A 15587-nucleotide genomic window follows, 5' to 3' on the forward strand; every position below is an offset into this window, starting at 1 on the left:
CACCTAACCTCTCTGTGCCTCTATTTCTTCAATGGCGAACAGGGACACTAGCAGACCCCACATCCGGGCACAGTGGCCTGAAGGTTAAAGTCAAGGGCGACACGAGACCTACGGCAAAAGCTCTGAGCAGGGAAAGCAGGGAGCTGCCCAGAGAGTTCCACCACCATCTCCCCTCTGGCCACCGAGGAAACCGAGGCTCATGGTGACCTGGCCCAGGTCTGTTGAACTCACGGTCCTTCTCTTCCCCAAGATCAGAGGGCTGCCACCAGGGAAGGGGCTGGCCCCTAGACACAGCCCAGGAAGCACACAGGGAAGGATGCCCTGGGGACTTCGGTAGGTTATTGCAAAGAAAAATTTATTGCTATTTGAACCCTCCTTTCATGCCCCATTTCCCAGAAAATGAGCCACGGGAGACACCAGGAGAGGGAGGAGACCATCCTTCTTGCACAAAACCCACTCCCTTGGATGCTGTCCTCAGCCAGAGTGGCTGGGGGCCAACCAGGGGGCCCACCCGCAGAGTGGCAGAGGAGGCAGGTTGACCCTCCGGACGTTGAGCTCTGTGGCGAAGGTCCTGGCCTTCTGGTAGAAGAGGAGCGACTTCTCACGGTCCAGGAGGAAGTTCTGGGAGATGGTGGCGGGCCGCGTGTAGATCTTCAGCTGTGCCTTCTTGTTGCCCAGGTCCACGGCGGCTGCCAGTGCCAGCTGGTAGTACTCAAACGGGTCCTGAAGGGGACAGGTCATGCTCAGCAAAAGGGGGACTCGGAGCCCGTCTTCCCAGAGGCCGTTCCTGTCTCCAGGTCATTCCACGTGTCCAGCCAATGCTGGCTCACCCCATGAGCCCCGAAACCTGTTACACTGCTGTGGTCTCAGCTGCAGGAAGTGGGGACGACCCTTACACCCCTGGAAGCCTTCCTGACTGCCCCTACGCCCCACTCACCCCAAGCCTCCTGCCCCAGTGCCACCCTCTCCGCAGGCAGTGGCTGCTTTCCCCATGGGCTGAGGTCAGGGCAGATCCTGCCTGCTCTGAGAGTTCCATGCAGGACCCGTGGCTCCGAGCCACAGCAGGGGCACAGCGTTGAGTGACCCAGGCTCCCCTCTGGCCCCTGTCCATGCTGACCATTTCCAGGCCCTCCACGGGACAGGCCAGGTACAAAACCATCTCACAGGTGTCCTCTCTGGCAATGTTCCCTGAAATATTGACGGAGTGTGACTCCCCAGACATCCAGTCCCATTTTCAATGCATCTTTGGCCCAAACTCACCATCCCTGGGTTGGGATGCCGCCTTCCAGACCTCCTCCTTCACCCTCCCACCCTCCACCCGGCTTCTCCCCAGGCGCCTCCTCCACATGGGGCCACCCAAGGAACCTCTCTAAGACCCATGCCTGGCCTGTCCCTCTTTACCATCTCAAGATGGCTCCCAGGGTCAAGGACAAAGTCCAAGATGCAGCAGTCCATTCCCTCACTGCCCCGCCCCACACATGGAGCAGGGGCGTGAGAAGGCCCCGAGTCACCGCCACTGCTCATCCAATGCCCCCGGCCCAGCCGAACACTGGACTCTGTGCTGGGTGAGTGGCTGAGCCTAACGAACTTGCTCCCAGTCTGAGAGACCTGGGAGTAAACACTGACCACACAGGGTGGCCCAGGCTATGGCAGAGGGAAGCCCAGGAGCCTGTGGGGGGCCCAGGAGGCCCCAGACTCAGCCGGGGGTGGAAGGCAAAGGTTTCCTGAAGGGGTGGGGGCATCCCAACTAAACAGGAAGGAGCCAGCCAATGCATATGTCTCTGCGTGTGCCTGTGCGTGTGCCTGTGCGTGTTTGTGTGCCTGTGTGTGCGTGTCCCTGTGTGTGCCTGTGTGCATGTCTGTGTGTGCGTGTGTGCACCTGTGTGTGCGCGTGCTGTGTGTGCATGTGCCTGTGCCCGTGTGCATTTCCATGTGCCTGTAGTGAGTGCAACAGCTAGTGAGTGGCAGGCTGAGCCAGGACACACCTAATCCTCCCTATTCCAGGGCTCCCTCTCACGTGTACACTAAAGGGGACCCCATTTTAGAGGCAATCGGCAAAGATGCCCATTTACCCCTGCCTCTCTGCCAGCCTTCCAGGCCCCATGCAGCCCGGCGTTTTCTCCTACTCCTCTGGGCCCTGGGTCCAGAGCCTCCTCTACAAGGAGGAGGGTGTAGCCTTGGAAAGACAGCCGCCCTTGGGGAATTCCAAGGGGCCTCCCTGTGGGAAGCTGGCCTGCGCTGACAGCATAGTCACGATGACGCCCAGAGGGCTGTGCATGGGAAGGAGGTGAAGGAGGCCTCTGCCCCTCAACCCCAACTGTGGACTTTGGCCTCTCAGGTACTACTTGGCCCTTTCCTTCCTCCTGGGCAGGCGGAGTGGGCGGCAGGCTTGACCAAGAGAGATAAAGGCCTCTTCTGGGAGGCCCGCCCCCTGGGTCCCAGGCGAGCCCCTGAGTGGTGAGCAGCGTCCCTGAGTCTGACACTTGGCACCTCCCTGTCTGGCTGGGACTTGGGAGGCCACAGGGACCACTTCTGACCACCAGGTGTCGCCAGCACTGGGCGGGGGCCTCCCGGGCAGCCCCAGGCCTGCGGTGGGGGATACGATACGGGGCGAGGTCGTAGGGCTGCCCCAGCTCCTCATGTTGTTCTAAGGACCCCAAGATCTCGGCCCCTGGACTGGAGTGCCCTGGCCCCTCAGCCCATAAGGAGCACTGATGCGGTGCCGGTGTGATGCTGAGGAGGGGCGGTGCCTGCTGGGCAGAGGGGTGGAGACACCCCAGGTCTGAGTCTGACACTCCCAGCTCTCCACCCGGGCAGGGCTGGGGGCAGAGGGAGCACAGCACCTCCGCTCCAGACAGACTCGACCCAGCAAGGCCTCAGCCTGGCTGGTTGAGGCCCTGCCCCACTGTACCTGCCCTGAGCTAGGGTTTCCCTGTCTGTGAACCCGATGGTTAGACACTGGTCCCACCCCACCCTTCCTGGGTGATGTGAAGATTCAAGGTATCTCGGGACTCCAGGAAGGAGTTGCTCAGTGCAGGCTGGCACCCTGGGCAGGCTTCCTAGAGGAGGCGCCACGATTTGGGTTGGATCTTGCAACGTGGATTCAATGTGAGGATGATGCCATCTTCCGAAATGTCCTTCTCCCGACCCTGTTTTCTTTGTTAAATGCAACTTGACACTTGACTGTCAAGACTCAGTTTTGGTGTCACTTCCTCCAGGAGGGTCCCCCTGACTACAATCCCCCTTCTTTACCCAGAGGCCACCATTGCCCACTCATGTGTCAGCCTCCCTGGCTGAGACTGAGTTCTTGAGGGTGGGGCCTGGCCAGCTTGGGAGCTGGGTTGTATCTGCCAACATTGCCGGTTCCTCCAGCCACGTGCAGAGCTCCAGGGAGGCCACTGGGCCATTCCTAAGGAAGGCTGGAACCCAGGCCTCTGGGTCTGGGTAGAGATCCCACTCCAAGGGGGCCGGGAACACCCCGAGCCCTGCCCCTCCCCACCCACCTTCAGGTCGTAGAAGATGATGTCACCGAGCACCAGGTACACCTTCACGTAGTAGAGGGTCTCCTCGTCGAACTCCAGTGGCGAGTTGCAGAGCTACAGGGCCTTGAGGTAGAAGTGCTCCGCCAGCTTGCCCTGGCCCAGCTGATGGTGCAGGGCGGCCAGCCAGTGGTAGGCCACGTGCTCGTTCAGACGGTCTCCTGGGGTGCAGGCCAAAGGGGCAGGTGTAAGGACGCGGCTCCCTGGGGCAGGGAGGGCACAGGCCCCTCAGCAGCAGGTATGAAGACCCCGGGCAGCACCTGGCTTGCCTGCAGGCACCTGCGGTCGCCTGGGCAGCTCTGGCCAGTCCCTTCCAGGTTCCCAGACTCACTTTCCCATCTGCAAAGCAGAACTAATAAGGCCTGCCCCTGTCTACTGTGAGGCTTTGGCAAAGTCGGACTTGGATGGCCCAGCTCTGTGCCTACACATAGCCACCTGCCTTTGCTCACTGGTTTTAACCAGGGGAGCCCAAAAGCCATGCAGTCCAGGTGCTCCCGGGCACCCCGGCTCCAGGCAACCCACAGACGTGACATCCGACTCCTCCTGCGTGTGTCACAATCAGAGCCCCCTACTTTGGGGAGTCAGCTGCACACCTACTGTGTACTGGGCCACGGGGCACAAGGTGCTGGGGCATGCGGCCTGCCTAGGGTTCCCTGTCTCTGGAGGGGGACAGATGACCCTGGCACAGCACCAGGGGATGCCCGGCCTTAAGGGGCAGACTGCTGGAAGGGGAACTGGGATTTTATCAGCCAGAGAGCCATGTGGTTGATGAGGTTGGGAAGGGCACAAGATAAAGGGAATGTGTCACTCAGCCTGGCACATACAGGGACCAACGAGATGCCTGGCATGTCTGGAAGGCAGAGGGCACACTGGGCGGCCCTTGTGGTCAGCAGCGGGAACAGGCAGAGGAAGCAGAGCTCAGTCAGGCAGGGAGCTCTACACTGCCTGAGAGACCTCGGGCCGTGCCCCACAGCCAGACAGGGAAGCCAGTTGGGCAGATCTGCCTGCCTGGACAGGAGACCAGGAAAATCCAGCAGCTGTTTCAGCTCCTGCCCTGCAGACCTGGAGGCTGGGCTCTGGCAAAGTGTGGGTCCTGGCAGGGTGGGGGCTCAGGGGACTTACCCAGAGTGATGCTGAGTGCTAGGGCCATGTAGGCAAACTCCAAGCCGTCCTGGGGCTTCTCCAGTGTGGCCAGGAGTGCCACCAGCTTTTTGCACAGCTGTAGCTGCAGCTCCGCCTTGCAGTTGCCCGTAGTCACTGCCAGGGCCAGGACCCGGTCCTACCACACAGGCAGGTGGGGTCAGGTTTCCCGCAGCACCCACCTTGCCCAGCGCCCTCCTCAGAGCTCAAACATGTGCTTGGAGCTTCCCACACCCCAGCTACCCCTGCACCTCCACAGAGCTCTGTGCTCTGGGATAACACACAGTTCAGACACCTAAGTTGGGGGCTGAAGAGTCACCTGAGGCCCATCCAGCTACACCCAGCAGCCTCAGACCAGCCTTTCCCACCTGGGCACCAGGGGGTCTGGCTGGGGGGAGCCAGCACTCCTCTCTGCTCTAAAAACACCGCATTTATCTGTGCCCAGGGCTGAGCCACACCGTGAGCTCAGAGGAAGGGAGAAGCTGACCCACTTCGGGGTGCAAGCAGACCTGGGCCTCCCACTGACATGCTGTGTGTCCTTTGACACGTCCCTGTGCCTCTCTGAGCCTCAGTTTCCTCATCTGGAAGATGGGGACAGGACTTCCCGCTCATGGTTGCTTGAGATCATCAGGTACAAGGGTAGAGCCATTGTCACATCCAGGCCCCAAACGTTTGTCCCGGGCAGGGGCATGGTCAATATCATTCCCGGTGAGACCACTTGGAAACTGAGCAGGTGCATGGGTGGCCCTGCCTCCAGGTGGGAGGCCTCTGCCCTGCCACACCTGTGCCTCAGCCCTCCAGGTGCTCCCCTGAGGCCCACCCACATCAGCCCACAGGCCAGCTCACCCGGTAGAAGGACACGGCTTTCTCCCGCTCCCAGGCCCCATTGAAGAAGATGTCTCCAGCTGCCTCAAACAGCTCCAGCCTCAGGCTGGGGTCGCCTGTGTACAGGACCACATTCTGTGCCACCTGAAAGGAGACAGAAGTTCCCTCAAGACCCACACCTGGCGAGGTGGCCACGCCCACCTTTGCCAGCCTCCTTCCTCTCACACACTACAGGTACACCTGAGCGTTTTTCAGGCTCTGTGCATTAGGGATGCCCCCACCACTGGCATGAGGACAATGAACTGATGCACCTGAGTGCCAGGAGGTGACTGAGCAGCTGCAGCCCAGGAGCCCGACACCTGTGAATCCTACCACCAGGGCTAGCCCTAGCCCACTTCCCCTGCACTCAAACCAGTCTCCGTGGCCCCCAGACTGCTGGGAGCCCATCCCCTGGCTCCTTTCTGTGTTGCCACATCCCTGCCACACCAATAGTGTTTGTGGGTGGGCCTGGTCCCATCTTGGCCATGAGCTCTTGATCCCTCTCCTCATCTCATGGAGGTATATAGCAGGTGCTCAATCACGAAAGCTTCACCAGGCTCGTGGGCTTCACAATTTGTTCCAGATCACACTGTGTTTGGGAAAGCCTCTGAAAACAGCCACTATGATAGATTCATTTTGTAAGGAGATGTGCCACGTGTCGCTTGGAGCAAGTTCTTCTGTGTGTTAACTGAGTGGTCACATTATTTGAGCATGTGCTGTATACCAGCAGGTGCTGGGCACTGTGAGGGGCCGCGCCTCTGCCCTCAGGGAGAAGATGCTGGCCACTGGGGGAGGATGTGCAGGAACCAGTTGGAGGGAGGGAAAAGGCACACAACAGGTGCTCAGCAGTGGCTTAGGAATGAGTGGATGGATGGATGAATGAATGGATGAGGAGATGTAGACACATGGATGGATGGATGGATGGATGGGTGTGTGGATAGATTAATGCTGGGATGGATGGATGGATGGATGGATGGATGGATGGATGGATGGACGGACGGACGGACGGACGGACAGATGAATGGATGGATGGACGGACGGGTGGGTGGATGGATGGATGGATGGATGGGTGGGTGGGTGGAATGATGTGTGTATGTCTGCATGTATGTATGGGTGGGTAGATAATGCATGGATGGGTGGAGGGTAGATGATGTATGTGCATATTGATGGCTAGATGGTGGATAGACGAATGTATGGATAAACCAATGGACAGATAGATAAATGGAGGGATGGATTAATGGGTAGATTAGTGGGTGGATGGATGTATGATGGATGGATGGATGAATGAATGGGTGGATGGATGATGGATGGATGGAAGGACGAACAGGTGGATGGATGGATGATGGAAGCATGGATGGATAATGGAAGCATGGTTGGATGATGGATGGATGGATGAATGGATAAATGGATATGTGGATGGATGATGGATGGATGGAAGGATACACAGGTGAATGGATGGATGATGGAAGGATGAATGGACCGATGGATGGATGAACAGGTGAATGGATGGATACACGGGTGAATGGATGGATAAAAGGATGGAAGAATGATGGATGGATGAATGGACAGATAGATGGACAGATGGATGAATGGACAGATAGAAGGATGATGGATGGATGGATGATGGATGGATGGATGGATGGATGGATGGATGATGGATGGATGGAAGGATGAACAGATGAATGGATGGATGATGGAAGGATGGATGGATGAATGGATAAATGGATAGATGGATGAATGATGGATGGATGGAAGGATGAACAGGAGTTGAGTGTGATGGATGGATGAATGACGGATGGATGAATGGTGGATGGATGGAAGGATGAACAGGTGGATGGATGGAAGGATGAACAGTTGGACGGATGGAAGGATGAACAGGTGGATGGATGAAAAGATGAACAGGTCGATGGATGGAAGGATGGAAGGATGAACAGGTGAATGGATGGTTGATGGAAGGATGAATGGACGGATGGATGGATCAACAGGTGAATGGATGGATAGACGGGTGAATGGATGGATGATGAATGGATGGATGATAAATGGATGGATGATAAAAGGATGGATGATAAAAGGATGGATGGATGAATGGACAGATGGATGGATGATGGCTGGATGGATGATGGATGGATGAATGGATAAATGGATGGATGGATGGATGATGGATGGATGGATGGAAGGATGAACAGATGAGTGGATGGATGATGGAAGGATGGATGACGGAAAGATGGATGGATGATGGAAGGATGGAAGGATGAATGAATGGTTAAATGGATGGATGGAAGGATGAACAGGAGGTGAGTGGATGGATGATAGAAGGATAGATGGATGATAGATGGATGGATGGATATATCAATGAATGGATAAATGGATGGATGGATGAATGATGGATGATGGAAGGATGGATGGATGAATGGACGAACAGGTGGATGGATGGTGGCTGAATGAAGGGATGATAAAAGAATGGATGAATGAATGATGGATGGATGGATAGATGGATGGATGGATGGATGGATGGATGAATGGAAGGATGAACAGGTGAATGGAAGGATGAAAAGGTGAATGGAAGGATGAACAGGTGAATGGATGGATGCTAGAAGGAAGGAAGGATGGATGGATGGATGGAAGGATGAGCAGGCGAGTGGATGAATGATGGAAGGATGGATGGATGATAGATGGATGGATGGATGATGGATGAATGGATGGATGGAAGAATGAACAGGTGAATGGATGATGGAAGGATGGAAGAATGGATGGAGGGATGGATGGATAGGTGAATGGACGGATCATGGATGGATGGAAGATGGTTGGATGGATAATGGAAAGATGGATGGAAAGATGGATGGAAGGATGGAAGAACAGGTGAATGGATGGATGAAGAGGTGAACAGAAGAATGATGGATGGATGGATGGATGGATAGAAGGATGAACAGTTGGATGGATGATGGAAAGATAGATGGAAGGATGGATGGATGGACGAACAGGTGAATGGATGGACGAATAGGTGAATGGGTGGATGGACAGGTGAATGGATGGATGATAAAAGGATGGATGGATGATAGATGGATGGATGAATGGAGGGATGGATGATGGATGGATAGATGGATGGATGCTTGGAAAGACGAACAGGTGAATGGATGGATGATGTAAGGATGGAAGGATGGATGGATGGATGGATGGATGATGGATGGATGGATGGAAGGATGAGCAGGTAAATAGATGATGGAAGGATGAATGGATGGGGGGATGGAGAGTGAAGAGCACAGGGGTCCTCCTGCATCCCTTGCCACTCACCTGGATGTACAGGTCCACCAGATCGCTCTGCCGCAGGATGTAATAGATCTTCCCTGCTTGCAGCCAGGCATGCGCCTCCTTCTCTTCCTTCTGAAGGTCAATGAAAATCCCCAGACTTCCCTTGGTGTAGTCCAGAGTGGATCTGCAGGCCCTGGAATCAGACACAGGTATCAGAACAAGGGCTCTCATCCTCCTGGAACCAGTCTGCCTCCTCCCGTGGGTCTGGTGACAGATGAATCTGGAATGTGAGGACTGGGAACGGCCCTCTTGTGTGTGCAGTGTTCTGCTCTTCCCAGGCTGCTGGGAGGGCCAGGGTGAACACACACGGCATGGAAAAGATGAAGGACATCCTTCAGAGGGAATCGAGCATCATGCTACCCTGTGGCAGGAGGAGTGTGCTAGTCCATCTCCCCTGCCTCCCAGACATGGCCTGTGTCTTCTCCAGACGCACCAGGAACCGTTAGTGTTCAGGGGCTATCTGGGCCGATGGTTCTCAAGGTGTGCAGGCATCACAGTCACCTGGAGGCCAGTCCTTATAACTTGCTGGCCCTGCCCACAGAGCTTCCGGCTCCACAGGCCTGGGGCAGGCCATAGAACTCCCACTTGCCACAAGCTCCTAGGTGACATGGATGCTGTTCTACTGGTCCAGGGACTACACTTTGAGAAGCATGGCTCTAGCACACTGGCCCATTTTCCTTCTGTGAACCTGAGACCAAGACTGGAGGCAGTCTCCCGGGTCCCCATGGAATCTGGCTCCTTCCCTGCTCTCTCAGTAAGTCTGACACTCGAGGGGGTGTGACTGCAGCAATGTCACTGGGCCCTGTGGGTGGGGTGGCCAGGGCCATGGTTACCCCACCAGGTCAGGATGCTTGGGGGAAGCCGAGTAGGCCACATATGGGACGTGAGACCTTGAAACCCTGTCCCAGGGAAGCAGGTGACACAACTGGCTCTGTCTTCTGTGGGAGCGAAGCCACAGGTGGCTGGTGTGGTCACATTTAACGGGACAGATGAAGGCCAGGAGTGAAGATTCGGGCAGGCAGAGGTCAGAGGACAAAAGCCACCATAGTAGGAAGAACAGCCCAGAGTGCACGTACTGCCTCTGCTGGGGTTGAGATGACCTTTGACCCAACAAGGGACGCTCAAGCTGGGACTCACGGGCCAGCAGCAGCCCTGGGACGACCCCAGGCCCACCAGCTCAAAACATCTGATGCCAAGGAACCGAATGATCAAAAGGAGAGGGGCTGCTGGGGTCCTGGGCCAGCTTCCCTGTGCACCCCTACCGGCCCTGCCCGCTCCCACCTCCACCACTGCAAAGCCAGCCCTTACCACTTGTTGCCCAGGGACAGGTAGAGTTGACTGATGGTCTCCAGGAGCTGCCCCTCCAGCACCTTGCCGGCCACCTTGCGGGCCAGGGAGAGCTGGAGCTCATGGTAGATGACACACTGGGCCTCGCTGGGCATGACGCTGCTATAGAAGTAGCACAGCTGGTGAACGGCCCGCAACTGGCCTGGGCAGAAGACAAAATGGAAGACGTTAGTCTCCCAGCATCAAAGCCAGGCTGGCTGGGCTCGGAGGCCCCTGCGCTGTGCTTGCCTCTTTCACACCTCTATGAGTCTGGGCCCCATAGGCGGGGAGACTGAGCGCAGACAGGCCATGCACCCGTGCCAGGGCAGACGCCGAGCACACAGTCACATGGGCACACCTTGGTGCAGAGGCTCACGGTAGAGTCCGGCCTTCTTTACAACTCCCAGGGCCGAGGTCCTGGCCAGGCTCGGCCCCTGCACCAGGCCATCTATTTCTGCTTCACAAAGCCCCTCTGGCCAGGACCAGGGCCGCCTTCAGCCTAAGCTGATGAGGCCAGGGGCACAAGTAGACCCTGTCGCACATGGAACCCTGAGAGAGCAAAGCCAAGCGTCATGTCTGCCACACACGGCATCATGTTGGCGGAATGGGGTTCAAAGCCAGGCCCTGGCGTTCCCACACATGCTTCTTTCATGCAACCAGGCTCCCAAGCCACAGGCTCACTGGCCTCTCCCAAAGCCAGGGCGCTGGGAACGATGGAAAGTTTCTGATTTTCTAGTGCCAGAAACATTCCGGAGATTAACACAGGAAACCAGGTACGCTGAATGGACATCTGTTACACACGCCACCCAACAACAGCTGAATACACAGTCCTCTCGAGCACCCAGGGGACATTTCCCATGACAGACCATGTGCCAGGCCACAAAATGAGCCGCAGTGAATGGAGAAGGACTGAGACCGAAGCAGAGGTGTTCTTCAGCTGTACTGGCACAAAACTGGAAATCAACAGTGAAGGAAATGTGGGAAATTCAAAAATATGTGGAAATTACACACTCCTAAACAACCAGTGAGTCAAAGAGACCATCAGGGAAACTGAAAACTAATTTGAGAAGAATGCAAACAAATGCACAGCCCGGGCCAGCGCGGTGGGTCACGCCTGTCATCCCAGCACTGTGGGAGGCCGAGGTGGGAGGATCGCTTGAGTCCAGGAGTTTGAGATCAGCCTGGGAAACATGGTGAAATCCCATCTCTATAAAAAAATAAAATATAAAAATTAGCCGGGTGGGGTGGTGCATGACTGTAATCCCAGCTACTCGGGAGGCTGAGGCATGAGAATGGCTTGAACCTGGGTAGAAGTTGCAGTGAGCCAAGATTGCACCACTTCACCATACCCTGGGCAATAGAGCAAAACTCTGTCTTAAAAAAAAAAAAAAATAGCACAGTGTATCAAAAATTCCAAGATGCAGCTAAGGCAGTGCTGAAAGGGAAATTTATAACTGTAAATGTCTACATTCAAAGAAAGAAGAAAAATCTCAAATCAAAAACCTAACCTTCCACCTTGAGAAACTAGAAAAATAATGAACTAAACCCAAAGCAAATAAAAGGAAGAAAATAATAAACATGAGAGTGGAAATGGGAAGTAAAAATACAGAGAATGGAAAAACAAAAGAGATAATCAACAGAACCAAAAGTGGGTTTTTTGAAAATAATAACAAAATTGACAAATCTTTCACCAGACTGACCAAGAAAAGAAAGATGGACACAAATGACTAAAATCAGAGACTGAGCCCCATGGCTCACGCCTGTCATCCCAGCGCTTTGTGAGGCCGAGGTGGAAGGATCGCTGAGGCCAGCATTCAAGACCAGCCTGGGGGAACATGATGAGACCCCATCTCTAATAAAAAGAAATAAATAAAAAATTAAAAACCCAAGTTTCTAAAATCAGAAATGAAAGAGGAAACATTATTGCCGACCTGACAGAAATAAAAGGATTCCATGAAAACACTACGAACAACTGTAGACCAACAAATCAGACCATCTAGACACAACAGCCAAGCTCCTAGAAAGACACAAACTACCAAAAGTGACTCAAAAATGACCCCAAGTAAGCATGTGGGGTAGCAGCCCCGCCCTCGGTCTCCTCGACCGTTCAGCGCAGGGTGGGGAGATAGGAAAGCATGATCCCCGTTCCCTGGCCTGCATTTCCAAGTCTGAATCCCCCAGCACCCTGGGGAGGGCCTCACAGGAGGAGGTGCCACAGGCTATTGTGCCAGGAGCCACGGGAGGCTGCAGTGGGGGTTGGGGCGCTGGATTCCTGGAGGGTCTCCTTCCAGTCAGGGAATGCCCCTGGGGAAGAAGCCTGGGTCTGAACCCCCCACCCCTCCTTGGGCAGATGTGTGGGACCGGGGCCCCTTCACACGGTCCTTCCCAAAATCTCATCCCTCCTAGGGCCAGGAGTGGGTGCCAGGCCTGTGCTGGGAAATGGGCAGATTTGGCCACAGCCCCTGGGGCTCTGGTCCAGGCCACAGGAGGCACCTCTGAGTGGTCTCACTATGCCATGACAAAGCGCTGCAAGGCAGAGGGGACCCACAACAGTATCCCTTGTCTCGGCCATTTCCCTGGACTCAACTTCCTCATCTATCCTCTGCGGCCTAGATTTCAGACAGCCCTGCCCACCTACTATCCATTCACTGCTCAGTCTGCAGTGACTGTTCGATAGCACTCCATGGCTCCCCAGTGCTCTTGGGGAAAAGGCCAAGCCACAGCCTGAGGCCCCAGGCCCTGCTTAGCTCTCCAGAAGAGCTTCTCACCATCCAGCACCCAATCCACCCACTCCTAACTCTGCACCTCCCTGCATAAGCCCTGCTCACTCACCCCCGCTCACACCCCACTTATCCCCGCTCACACTTCCGCTCACTCACCCCAATCACACCTCCGCTCACTCACCCCTACTCAGTCATCCCCGCTCACACTCCCACTCACTCACCCCCATCACACCTCCAATCACTCACCCCCACTCACTCATCTCCACTCACACTCCTGCTCACCCCCACTCACACCACCACAACCCACTCATCCCCGCTCACACTCCTGCTCACTCACCCCCATCACACCTCTGCTCACTCACCCTTTCACTCATCCCCGCTCACTCTCCCGTTCACTCACCCCCACTCAATCACTCCCACTCAATCACCCCCACTCACTCACCCCAATCACCCCCACTCTCTCTTCCCCGCTCACACCCCCTTCATCCCCGCTCATTCACCCCCACTCGCTCACCCCTGCTCACACCGCACTCATCCCCGCTCACACTCCCACTCACTCACCCCCATCACACCTCCGCTCACTCACCCCCACTCACTCACCCCCGCTCACTTACCCCCACTCACTCACCACCACTCACCCCCACTAGCTTATCCCTGGTCCTTCACACAGGCTACACCACCAGGCCCTCCCCCACCACCTATTACTTGACTAAATCCTCTCAACCCTCTGGTCCCAGACTAAAGAGGCTTCCCTAACCCGGGGCCAAGTGCTGGCCCGCCATCACGCCACTCACCCTTTTGTGGCTTCTCTGGCCTAAAGCTCACATTCCCACGCTCAGTCCCTGCCACCCGAGGACCCCACAAGCCCCATTTGTGGGTGGGGCCTGACACACACAGTGCACAACAAGCTGCTTTTGCATGAACTGCTCTGCGGCTTTAGGCAATCACCCGCCCCGTGTCCTCTGTGAAGTGGGATGACAGGTGCGCAGGCTGCCAACATACCAAGCAGATAACACAGGCACAAGAACCGGCGTTCACAGCCTGGCTCATGGAGGGGCCCCAAGTCCCAGCTCAGCAGAGCCTGCCTTGATCCCAGGGTTATGGCTAGGGATTCCCAGCACGCAGGACTTTCCGTGCTCAAGGCAGCATGGTCCCTGGGCAAACTGGGAAGAGCTGGCTGCCCCAGTAGGGCAGAGGGCCTGGCCCTGTGTGGGAACCGCCTGTCTCCAGGGCGCTTGCCAACATCTGCTGCTGGCCATGACTCAGCACTTTCAATGGTGGAAAAACCACCACTTGTTTCTGAATCACAAACCCCAGGTGTGCCCTGACCCGAGTGGCCCCGGAAGGCATACAGGAGGAACCGGGGCACTCACTCTCCACATGGCCCATCTCCACAGCGACCAGAAGGGCCCACTCATAGTAGCCCTTGCCCTGCTTTTCCGGGCCCTGACGGGTGCAGAGGTGGCCCAGCCACAGGAGCACATAGGTGAAGTCCCGGCCACACTCCCTGCAGGGCAGCCTCGATAACAGCCGCACGGCCTCCAGGAGGTAGTGCTGGGCCATGCTGCTGGCACCCGCGTGCAGGCACAGGGTCCCGAAGTTGGCCAGCACCACTGCCTGGTTCCTCCGCTGGCCCAGGTCCTGAGCTGCCCGCAGGGTGTGGTAGTAGCCCTAGGCTGCCTGTCTCGTCCGGCCCAGCAGGGCAAGGGCTACTATGCCTTCAGAGCCATGTCTCTCTCTTGTCATCTAACCCATTTAAACTCTCCTTTCAAACTCTATGCCAGACCTAACCACTTCTCACCTTTCTCATCATTTCCAACCAGGTCCAGCCCTCATCATAGCTCTCTGGGTTACTGCAAAAGCCTCCCAATCACCAGGCACAGTGGCTTATGCTTGTAATCCCAGTACTTTGGTAGGCCAAGGTGGGTGGATCATCAGAGGTCAGGAGTTCAAGACCAGCCTGGCCAACATGGTGAAACCCCTCTACTAAAAATACAAAAAATTAGCCAAGCATGGTGGTGGGTGCCTGTAATCCCAGCTATTCGGGAGGCTGAAGCAGGAAAATCACTTGAACTCAGAAGGCAGAGGTTACAGTGAGCCGAGATCGTGCCATTGCACTCCAGCCTGGGGGACAAGAGCGAAACTCCATCTCTGAAGGTTTAAAAAAAAAAAAAAAAGCCTCCCAACCTACCTGTCTCCTTCCACCTTTCACCCTGCCCTGCATTCTACCTTCCACTCTCAAACATTTCAGAAAAAAAAAAAAAATTATATCCACAGAGAAAGAAAGAGAAAGTAGAAATGGGGTGAAATGTTTGGGGAATCTGAGGGAAGAGTATATGGGAATTCTCTGTACTATTTTTGCAACTTTTCCGTAAGTCTGGATTATTTTGAATTCAAGAGTTAAACAAAGAAAAAACAAAAACAAAACACTGTCTCCCTTTGTGAACCCATCCTGTCTTTCCCCTGGTAACTGAAGGACGCTCTCAACTAACACATCTATTTTTTCATGAACACTAAAAGAACCCTTGCCTAGTTTTCACTTTCTGTACTTGGCAGTAGAATTTCATATATATGTGTGTGTGTACATATATGTGTGTGGTGTGTGTGTATATACAAAGAGGGAGAAATATATATGTGTGTATATATATATAAATATATATTGTAAATTTACAATGGTAATGTGTAT

At 55.2% G+C, this 15587-nt stretch overlaps 1 protein-coding gene across 1 annotated transcript in view; it reads right to left on the reverse strand.

Moving 5' to 3' along the window:
• Positions 1-338: 338 nt before the first annotated feature.
• Positions 339-15587, reverse strand: part of LOC135964649 (SH3 domain and tetratricopeptide repeat-containing protein 1-like) — a 61236-nt gene continuing 45987 nt past the window's right edge. The window contains exons 3-8 of the mRNA XM_065518849.2: positions 10161-10341; positions 8835-8985; positions 5526-5648; positions 4662-4818; positions 3504-3700; positions 339-723 (exon numbers count right to left, since the gene is read on the reverse strand). Coding sequence (XP_065374921.2) covers positions 3597-3700; positions 4662-4818; positions 5526-5648; positions 8835-8985; positions 10161-10341 — 716 coding nt within the window. The 3' untranslated portion in view covers positions 339-723; positions 3504-3596. The remainder of the gene's footprint in view (positions 724-3503; positions 3701-4661; positions 4819-5525; positions 5649-8834; positions 8986-10160; positions 10342-15587) is intronic.

The sequence above is a fragment of the Macaca fascicularis genome, chromosome 8, assembly GCF_037993035.2.
Source record: "Macaca fascicularis isolate 582-1 chromosome 8, T2T-MFA8v1.1".
Classification (NCBI taxonomy): domain Eukaryota; kingdom Metazoa; phylum Chordata; class Mammalia; order Primates; family Cercopithecidae; genus Macaca; species Macaca fascicularis.